Source organism: Lutjanus erythropterus, chromosome 15 (genome assembly GCF_056507025.1).
Source record: "Lutjanus erythropterus isolate fLutEry1 chromosome 15, fLutEry1.hap2, whole genome shotgun sequence".
Taxonomy (NCBI): domain Eukaryota; kingdom Metazoa; phylum Chordata; class Actinopteri; order Lutjaniformes; family Lutjanidae; genus Lutjanus; species Lutjanus erythropterus.
In genome coordinates this window covers 25,433,313-25,444,301 of record NC_139331.1, presented here as the reverse complement: position 1 = coordinate 25,444,301, position 10,989 = coordinate 25,433,313, and the positions used below count along the sequence as shown (strand labels likewise).

Here is a 10,989-nt window from a genome sequence, read left to right as displayed (position 1 = left end):
TAATAAGGAAGACTACAACATTACAATATTAAACATAATGGAAGAGGTCAGAGTCACAAAACAAATGTCATAATACCCCACAGTATCTTAAATAAAAGTATACCTCAAAATAATCACATGAATGCTATAGTCTCTAATGATGTTACTTCATGGTTCAATTATTTTTTTTTTAGATGTCAGGCATTGCATGCATTCAATGCAAAAGTCTGATCACGTTTTGCAGAAGATGAGGCAGCTATTCTATAGAACTTAAACTGCATTTACCCCACTCATTCACCGCAACTTCCTATAAAATTGTCATTAAGCTACATCCTGGTGCATGTGTACCAGAGTGGGTAAAGCTGTAACACCTACGTACTTTTGCACGTTAGACTACAGCAAGAAGCAAAACTACATAACAATATCGTTGAAGCTTCGTGTTTGCAGCACACAGCCTGTACAATTCCTTAATAAATGCATTGAAATTACATCTTTGTGTGGACCAGATTTCACCTACCAATGAAATATGATTTGGAGAAATGTCTTCACACTAATAAATATTATCTCTCTTTCAAATTACAACTGAACAAATGATCAAACTGATTAAACAAATTTGTGTCCTCCAAAAGAAAGGCAAAGTCCTTCCAATGGATCACCATGGGACCTTACTTTGGAAAAAAATATGAACGGCAGTTAATGGCGAGAGACAATTTTTTTTTTCTGTCCGGTTTGAATTATGCCATAAATTACACATTTCATGTTTGTCAATTTAAAACATAATTTTATAAGTCAAAATAGTTGTCATTTCTTATAAAACTGTTTAAATGTTAGACTATGAAGATACATCCGTAGAAAGAGCTCACACCCAGACATCGCGTGACTCACATCATGAACGCTAGCCGCTGAAGCTATGGTGTCTGTGCGTTTTCACACCAAGATGTTGTCACACAACAACGGGTCTTACTCATTCTTTCTCTTCACGGCTGATAAACGACTCCCGGTCCTTTAATCAGATGGAAAGTAAAAGACGGAGAAACAACTGTTGCTACATCCTGGTTTGAAAATACACAGGCTTTGTAGCTTAAATGGTCTTTAAGAGTCTTTACAGTCTGATACTTCAACGCTTTTGGAACAAACTGCAGCTTTCTAGCTTGTAAAATTAGCTTTGAAATTGACAAACATCATATGAGTAATCCATTCAAAAAAAATTGTCTCTTGCCATTGACAACTGTTTGTGTTTTTTTTTTCTAAAGTAAGGTCTCATATGTGGCCCGCCAGAAGGGGGACTTTGGCTCTCTATTGTCCTGTTACAGTTAACCCGAGTCTCCCCTGTATAGTGCTGAATAATTGTTTTAAAAAGACCCTGTGATGACCTTGTGCTGGATAGAAGGAAATTCAGACTGATCATAAGCATCCCATCTATCCAACAATGAGAAAACCTTCCTTGAAACGATGGCCATGCATGATTTGAACCGGTCAGCGGTGGAGGGAGGGGAGCAGTGTACAGTAACCGTTAGCGGACCGTTGGTAAACCGACGCCCCTTTAAAACCCGCGCGGTGACGTCATATTTTTTGACGGGGGGCAGGCAGCGGGAGAAGAAGGGAGCGGATGTACGCGCGGTGGTGGCGAAGGATGCCCAGGATAATGTCACCGCTTTATTCGCTCTCCCACCCGTCCCTATCATGATAAACGCTGTCGGGGCGGTCGCCCGCAGGATGCCGTCCGCGGCCCGGCGGAGCGGATGCTGGATAGCGTGGTGCCAGGCTGCGCTGCTCGGCGTGTCGGCGCTGGTCATCGTGGCCGAACGGACCGCTCGTAAGTGGGCATAGAAACCCCCGCGCTAGCGGGGTGCTAGTTTGCTGGTGTGGGCTGAAAGTGACTATAAAAACAAGGCAGGCGGGTGTTGTATTTGCGTGGAGTATTTGTGCTGGCTGTAATGAATGAAACACGCTGTTGCTCAGCCATGATGTTTCGTGCTGGAGCTTTCCCAGCAGCAGGTCAGAAGCACTATTCAAACGGTGATGCTGCTGCACGGCTGTTACTGCTGAATTGGCAAACCTAGCTAGTTTTTTCTTTTCATCTAACATATGCACTGCTAGCCCAGCTGGCCAAACTGAGGCCCCGGGACCCCCAGGGGTCATTCTGCAGGGTCACAGAGCAGAAAGTGATTACATTTAACAAATAACCTCCGCAGTAACAGACTGTCCTTGATACCTACAGGAATCACCTTTACATTTCTCTAGTGCCTCTCCTCCAAAAACACATTATTACACTGTTAGTATGACAGTTATTACAAGTGTTCTTACTATAGGACTGTACAAAATGGTAAAAAAATCATACTGCAATTATTTTGACAGATACTAGTATTGAAATATGATTCATTATAACTCAGAATGATATTTCTTGCATCAAAATTTTCATTTTCAGTGAAAAAAAAACCTATATGAAACATGATGGCATTTGTCGGTTTCTGTATCAAGCAAACATGTTTTCTTACATCTGGAGATTTGTAGGCTGGGGCATCTCTGCAGCACTGTGGTAGCAGGGCTGCACAATAAATGTTAATATTATTAAAAACACAGTCTGGCCAAGTGCAACATCCAAATGGCAGAAGCTGCAATTTTTTGATAAAGGAAAAATGTGTAGTGCAGTGCTGCAGAAATGCCCTGGCCTACAAATCTTCTTCTCCAGATGTAAGAAAACATGGTTGCTTGGTACAGAACCCAATAAATGCCACATCATCATGTTTTTTAATGATCTCCTTCAGTGAAAATGAAATTTGTGATCTAAAAACTAGTTATGAATCATATCTCAATTGCAATATCTCAAAATAATTGCTGTGTGATTTTTTAACCACGTCCTGCAGACCTATTATGCTAACTGATGTTATTATTATCAGTACTAAAGTATTTCAATGAATGCACATCTGGAGTCTGTATTAAAAACAGTGTGCAGGACACTCAGGTGTGATAATTCCCTGACTAAGCAGATCAATGGGACAAGGGCAGGACACGAGAGACAAGGTGACTGACTGGATGTGAACAAAGTGTGACTTTGCCTTCAGCAGATATACCATTCCCAGAAGATAAAAATACTGTGCTGCCGCTGCATGGACTCCACAGCCTGTCACAGAAAAATGAAGCGTTAGTTAAAATGATCAATATGGTGAGAAGAAGCATTTAACAAGTCATTATTTTCACAGTGCAAGGAGTCTTGTGTAACTAAGGACAAATAATTGCAGGTTGTGGTAAAGGAGTCAGACTCTCGGCTCTGCTGGGTGGGGTTTGTACCATCTCATTAGAAAAGCTTCCTCTTAAACTAAAAAACAATTGACTTGAGCAAGGTGCTCCTACATTTCTCCAGGCCTCTGCAGCTCTCTACAAATCCTCACACATATGCTGGGTTTTAATTGCTGTGTTTCCTTTAAAAACTGCACAACTGTATGAGGAATCAGACTGTACTTTACTGATATGAATTTGAACATAACAACACAAAATGCTTACACCACTTTGTATCTGTGTGTCTGTTTCTGTTGTTTGTGTGTGTGTGTATTTGTTAGTGTTCTACTGTATAGGGTTTTACCTTTGGAATGAGGAGACGCAGTGGGCAGGCCTCACTCTCGGCCTCTTTCTACCGGGGACGGCAGTTCAGCTGCTCAGTATGAAATGGTACTATGATGATGGTGATGACAGGCGATGCTACCTCTCTGTCATACACATACTGCACTTAGGCATCTTCAAAAGGTAAGATCTTTGCAACTACAGGTATTATATTACAAAATGCTGCATCATTTGCTTACATATAGAACGACACGGAAATAATTCTATTAATATCAGTCTGTCATTGAAACCTTCACCAGGAGGTTACTGTGTATCACCTCTCTGGTATCTGTCTCTGTCTCCCTCTCCTGGCAGGTTATGGGACTGCATGAGATCTGTGCTGCGCAGGCAGGACTCGGTGGCCGAGCTTGGAGCTGCTGTCATGCAGCAGGCAGATGTTGCTGCTCTTTGGCTGCTGGAGGCCCTCGTCCTCACGCTGCCTCAGAGCCTGCTGCAGGCGTATGTCGTGGTGTCCACTGATGTGGGCATCATGTCCCCAGGTACACTCATCTGTGCATGAATTATTGGCACTACATCCTGATTGTGACATGTCAATTGTTCAAGACAGTATCTAAATAAGAGATAATATTATTCATACTTCCTCTTTTTTGTTTTTCCCCTCAGTGGCCTATTGCTGTGGTCTGTGTGTGCTCTCTATTTCCTGGGCCCTGGTGCTGTACAGCAGAGCCTGCTGTTTGATAAGACCGGGCCACCTGGCGCTGCCTCCTGCAGCCCTGCTGTGCCAGCTGGTGTGGAGGGCAGGCATGCTGGGTGCAAGGGTGACTTGCCTCATGTTCTTTGCCAGGGTCTTTAACTGGTGGGTCTGTGGAGTAGCAGGTGAGCAGCAAGTTCCATGTGTACTTTTGTGTAGTTGACATTTAAGCCGCGTTTCCACTGCATGGTACATCTTGGCTTGACTCAGTTCTGCTCGCTTTTTTTTGTTGTCCATTGTGGATAGTACCTGCTTGGTAACTGGCATTTATTTTGGTATGACCTCAGTCAAGATTCATTTATTGTGACTGAGTGTTGCTCTGTGTGGAGACACACTTGCTCATGTGAATGGTCTCTTAAAAAAGGAGGAGGGTGTAAATACACCAGCAAGCTTTGGGATGGTCTTGCCTTTCTCTGGCAGGAACAGGAACATTATTATAATTAAATTATATTATTATTATATAACATAATATAATTGATGATATATTTAAACAATAGTCTTATACGCAGCACTGACAAAGATGTAATCGGTGATGAAATGGCACACTAATTACATTCATTGATTCATAGTAATCTTGTGAAAGGAAAAATGATCAATTAGATAAATAAAAATTCATCAAATGTCTTTTGGAAGTAAAGTAAATTATTACTTATCTTTTGGAAATAACTACACAGAACTAACTTTTGTAAGTATGTGGCATTTCCACCATCTAAGACAAAGAAGTGCTGCACCTGAGAGGAGTGTGGTTTGTAAGCATGCATTGATGCAAACTCATTGTTTGAGAGCTTCATAACCCACTGACCCTTAAGGCTGACTGGTTTGGAATGACAGTCAATATGGCAAACAGACAGAGAGGGTGTAGGGGCTGAACTGGAATTGGGTCAGAGTCACTAGTGGCAGAGGAAATTCTTCTGACATGCAAGCTGCCACCGTTGACACGGTGTGAGCGTAATCATGGCACAAGGCTATCAGAGCATTATATACCATTTCATACCATGATGATTGCCTGTGTTGAGGAGGTATATGATAAAAAAAAGAAGTAGAAGAGTTGAGTGGAGCAGCAGCATATAGTGGAAAAATGGCTTAAATCTGGCATCCATGAAAGGAAGAGAGAGGGTGCAATAAAATGCTAGTGTTGTCCACAAATGTATTGTTAATACACTCAAGTGAGATAATTATCCTCAGAGTGCTGCAGCATGTCCTCTTATTCCATTTTTTTTACTTGCTTCTCTGCATCAGCGTGATACACTGCATATGGATCCCCTATTGTATCTCCTGGTCTATTTTTACGTTGACCTCCAGGTTTCCACTGGCTCACGGCCTCCTTCTGGCTGGTATCACAGCAACCAGACATCTGCACTGGCCCCTGGTGTTGGCGTGCCTTTAACGGCATCATGGGGCTCGTCCACGTCTTCCTTTTCCTCAACGTCAAAGACGGACCCTCGCGCTTCCGCATGGCCAGTTTTTATGCAGTAAGACTTTTGATTACATTGAGTTCCTCATCTAGTTTTTCTCTGTGCTGTTTTGTATTCCACGTCAAGCATTGCCTCATCCACTCACACACAGGGCAGCTGCACACACACGGGCAGATAAACCCACACAGGCAGATAGTTTGCATTGTCATCCTCACCTCTGCGTCCTCAGCTTACCATGACGTAAAGCCATCTGCAGATGACTGATGGTGTGACCTTCTCTCCTCCCTCAGTTCATGCTCATAGAGAACGCCACTCTGCTGCTGGCCGCCTCCGACTTCCTTAGCGAAGCATCATGGGACAGCATGACCCTTCCCACCACTGTGCTGTGTAGCTTTCTCCTCGGTGAGTCACTCTCTCTATCTGCTCTCCGTAAGTTTTATAGCAAATATGTCTCCAACGTTTTCATGTTCAGTGTTTATAATTAGTGTCAACATGTCTAATAGTTTCTGTGGAATCTGAGTAATACAGCCCTGATGGTGATTCATATAAGTAAAAACTGACTCTAAGTAGGACAACCCAAGAATCTGTATTATTGTTCTGTCTGTTTTTAAAGGACCATAGTGTAGGACTTAGTGACATCTAACAGTGAGCTTGCAGATTTCAAACACCACAGCAAAAGGCTGTATCTAGAGCCAGTGTTTGGTTTGTCTGTTTGGCCTGCTGCAGAAACATTGCAGTGCAACATGGATCCATGGAAGAGGACTCATGCCCTCTGTAGATATAAATGGCTAATTCTAAAGTAATGGAAACTTCTTATTTTCAGGTTATTATACGCTAATGAAAAATTACTTATTAGGGGTGCAACAGATCACAGAACATGCAGTTCAGATCATATCACAGTTTTGAGTCACTGATCGCATCATTTTCCGGATATGCAAAAAAGAAAGAAAAAAGAATAAAGGGTAGGGTGAAAACACACTTGGCTCTGATGTTGCAACACCATAATGGTAAACACTAAATATAACATATAACACTGTACAGTATACTTATAATGTATAATAATATAAAATACCATACTTCAAAAGAAAATGTAATGATATATAATACTATATCACTATAATATATAGATTGTACTACACTCTAGTCTTTCTCAGTGTTTTTGCCCACAACACACTCTGATGAACTGAAGGCAGTGTCAAGGACAGGCAGAGACACAGAGCTGCTCTGGTGAGGACAGCTGTGTGTCAAAGGCAGCAAATATCTCCAAAGTTGCAATCAACATCAAAATCTCATGACAAGCATGTCACAGTTAACGGAATTTCATTCAACAGAGGCAGAAGTGAGGGCTTTTAAAGAGCAGTTGCTCTCCCTTTTCTTAAGACTCTGTGCCACAGAGTAAAACTTGCATCTGTCTTGTCTTTTCACTGCAACTTTGCTTGGTGAAGTTTAACATCCTAACAAAGATCCTACCTGCGGAATATGTCCATATGCAGGATAATTTACATAGTGCATGTATAATTATAATAATTAAAACACTAGTCCCAAAACAAGACATGAAAAACACACAACTCAATAAAAAAATATCCTCTGATGTCCTTATACACTAATTGAATTAATGGTCCAGTGTTTAAAATGTAGGGGGATCTACTGGCAGACTATGGCAGAAATAGAATATAATATTCACAAGTCTGTTTTCAATGGTGTATAATTACCTGAAAATAATATTTGTTTATATCTGCAGAAGGAGCAGGTCCTCTTCCATGGAGTTTGCTTAAATATGGGCTTTTAACTGTGTTTGCAGTCTGCAAGCTTACTGCTAGATGCCACAAAAATCCTCACGCACTGGTCACTGGTCTGATTTGTCACTTAATTAATTGTCAATGAACTATAGAAAACAAGTTACCTGCAAGGCACATTAGAACATACTGCAAGTACTAAAATCAACTCATTCCTGTTCCCTGCCTCCCAGGTGCTGCCTCTCTTGTCCTATACTACCGCTTCCTCCACCCCAAGTCAACAGAGATCTCCCAGGGGACACACCACAACCATATGGGCAGCACGTGTATAGAACGAGGGGAGTCCTCCTTCTCACTTGGGGACAAAAGCCTGCCAGCTCCCTCCATTCAAAACCATGGCAGTTTCTCTCTCTCAGGTGTGGCTGGTTCTCTGCTGGAGCACCCAGGAACCTGCGGGGTCCGGCCTAACAGCTCCTGCCCCTGCTACCACCACCACTGGCTCCTAATCCGGCTGGCTCTGAAAACAGGAGACCTGGGGAAGATCAACCGAGCTTACGGGGCCGGCGGAGCGGCAGCTATACTGGACATGGAGGAATACAACCAAGAGTTTAAGAGTAATGAGGGCATGACTATCACAGCAGGAGGCAGCTGTGAGGGCGTCTCTGCCTCTGAATCGCAAGAGAAAGGCCTGGCTCCTCTCTCAGACTGCAAAGATGAGTTCCAGAGCGTCAGTGAGCCCACGTCAACTGAACAACCTGAAGAAGAGGACGACAGTCTGGAGATGGAGAGCCCACTTGAGTCGCCTGCATCAGATTTCAAACGTAGCTCACCAGAGGGCAAATCTGTTTTTGGAGACAGTCCAGAGCCATACTTCTGCCCCACAGAGTCCAGTTCAACCTTATATTTCAGCGCCGATCCTCAGTCTCCCAGCAGTGCCAGTAACCCTCGCTTGGACCGGGACATTGGGGGTCTGGAACAGGGGGTGCGCCTCAACTCAATCCCCAGTGATCCAGCTCTTCACAGGGATGTACGTGGGCTCATGGGCCGGGTTGGGCCACGCTGTACTTCCACTCCTAAATTGGACTCTGGAGTGCTGGACTCCCCATCTAGTGTCCCTCATCTCACAGGTCCCAGAAGGCAGCTCATAATGTCCCGAAGAGATGAAGACGATAACTTTTAGCTTTTTTCATGAACACAGAATCAGGGAAAGGGTAACAGCTACTTATCCAACAGTAAAGGAGTACACCAGCTTTTTGGAGGGCTGCTTTTTTCATCTGCTCAGTTCTGTAGGATGAGAAGGCTGGCAGAAATGTCACCTCTATGACTTGGTTGTACCAGCAAAGATTAATTTAATCTAAGATCAGTTCTAATCAGAACTGAATTACAAGTTATATATGTTACAATGTTTGCTAGCATTCTGAAAAGTTAACAAAACATTACATTATTTATCAGCTAGCTAAAAACTAAGCAAAAATCAGGCAAAATTTTTGCTAGCTAGCCAAAAATTTAACAAAACCTTTGCTAGCTAGCTAAACAGTTGATGAATGCTAGAAGAGACGAGTTTAGCCTGTCCTTAAATTAATCTGTGTTGGTGCAACCCAGCCTATACGTCTATATATTTAGATCACTGTGGGGCATAGTATATGCAAACATTTTGGAATTAATGCTAAGCTAGCCTGTGCTCTTCTCCAATCATAAGCTATTTTCTAAAAGCATTGCTTTGCCCAAATGCCTGACATACAGAGGGGAAACCTTCAGCTGTGTTTTTATCAGACACGTAGAAGATAATTAAAGAGCTAATTAGCCATTAGGTGGCTTATGGAGCTCAAACACACCTTCTACCTGACGTCCAATACACATTTTTTCAATTCTTTTGGCAGCAGTTTACTTAAGCCTCAAGAATCATGCTGTGCAAAAAAACGTGAATACTGGTTCTGCCAGATTGTAATTACATATTAAAGAAGTAGCCATGAGTTATATCAAAACATCATAAGATATATGCAGCTGTTTTATGATATCGGACAACTGATGCTCTCTATATTACATATACTGAAACTGCTGTTATTTATGTTAATATTTGCCAGCAGTTAGGGAGAACAGAGAAATGATTCTTAGATCTAAAGGGGGCAGGAGTGTGTGACCTCTGAATCTTTACCATCTCAGCATAAGCCAGAGCTTTGTTGGCCTCTTAAAAGCACAAGTATCCTCTGTACCATATGTCTATTGCTGTGATGTTTTTTTTGTTATTCCCATAAAAAAAAATAACCTCCATCCCCACAGAGAATAATATACTGTATTTTTTGTATAATCATGTCAACTGGCATTGCTTTGAGCAGGGCTAGTGTGTCAATCTGGAAAAACTGTGTTTGATGTTTTAACTTAATTTACATGTTGACCATGTAATTGCTAAAAATGTTTTTGAATTTACATTGTGTTTGGGGGGGTGGGATCATGTCTCAGGCACTGACTTTAAAAAGCTTTCAACTGTCTATTGTGTAACAAAATGAAAAGATGCTTATGAGGTACTTGTAGTGACTTTTTTATGTGCTCTTCTCGATTGCTGTTTCTAGGGAACAAATGCATTTTTGCTCATTACTATTCTGTAAAGGGGATTCAGGGATGCACGATAACGGATTTTTGGCAATATGCCAACATTTCCCAACTCACTTTGGTCGATACAAATACCAATATATACACATTTTTTTCCCTGTACACCACAGACATACTCATGATGTGTGAGAAAAATTAAAGTGTCATTTTATCGGCCTGTCATATCAGCAGAAATGATATCAATGATGTGCTGATGTTATCGTGCATCCCTAAAACATAAGAAATCCACTAATAACGCAGTGAAATGATGCTGGGTTTTCTCTTGCACCCAGGTGACTGCCTATATGAAATTTTGAACTGTGAAGTGCAAGGCCACTGGTGGCTTTAAATAAGCAATAAATAGCCCACATATTGGAGCAACTGGAATACAAGTGTCTGTAATTATTTGATCAATGTTTTCAGAGTTACAAAAGTAAGTAAGTCTTCTTTAGCATTTAAAACATGTACTTATCTCTACCAGGGTTGAGTTGTAACAAATTACATAAAAAGGTAACTATAATCAGCCCAGATAATTTTGGAAATGATGAGATCATAGCTATACTGTCAATGATTACTTGATTACATTACAAATGTCTTATGTTGATATGGCAATTTCAATTTCCATGAGAACATGAAACCATGAAAACAATGATAAGCAATGCTCTACTAACCCGGGTTATTATATTTGACTAAAATTAAACTAGGTGTGAAAAAACAGTTTAATAAAATATAAAAACTACACCTAACAATAACTTAAACAATACTTTGTACTCACAAAACTAAATAAAATAAAATAAAATAAAAATCTACAGAAGACAACTTTAGTTTTAGTGTTTGTCAGCTTCATCAAAACAAACCTGAAGAGGTGTTGGTGTATTTGTTTTTTTGGAGACCATACCACTGATGATTACCATATGACATACTGTGCAAATCATGATGCAATCATTAATGCAAATCA

General features: G+C 41.3%; 1 protein-coding gene across 1 annotated transcript; it reads left to right on the top strand.

Annotated features, from left to right (window-relative positions):
• The first annotated feature begins 1,561 nt into the window (after positions 1–1,561).
• Positions 1,562–10,423, top strand: xkr5a (XK related 5a). Its single transcript, XM_084738118.1, has 7 exons — positions 1,562–1,795; positions 3,540–3,723; positions 3,895–4,079; positions 4,204–4,416; positions 5,594–5,763; positions 5,997–6,108; positions 7,676–10,423. The coding sequence occupies exons 1-7, from the start codon at positions 1,663–1,665 to the stop codon at positions 8,620–8,622; spliced, it is 1,944 nt and encodes a 647-aa protein (XP_084594244.1). The 5' UTR covers positions 1,562–1,662; the 3' UTR covers positions 8,623–10,423.
• The last annotated feature ends 566 nt before the right edge of the window (positions 10,424–10,989 follow it).

What these genes read in the sequence shown, in the direction of transcription:
- xkr5a (XM_084738118.1), top strand. Translation starts at nt 1,663, where the DNA reads ATGATAAACGCTGTCGGGGCGGTCGCCCGCAGGATGCCGTCCGCGGCC. An exon ending in GTGGGTCTGTGGAGTAGCAG is followed by an intron (nt 4,417 to 5,593) that starts GTGAGCAGCAAG and finishes GTTGACCTCCAG; the next exon opens with GTTTCCACTGGCTCACGGCC. An exon ending in GCATGGCCAGTTTTTATGCA is followed by an intron (nt 5,764 to 5,996) that starts GTAAGACTTTTG and finishes CTCCTCCCTCAG; the next exon opens with TTCATGCTCATAGAGAACGC.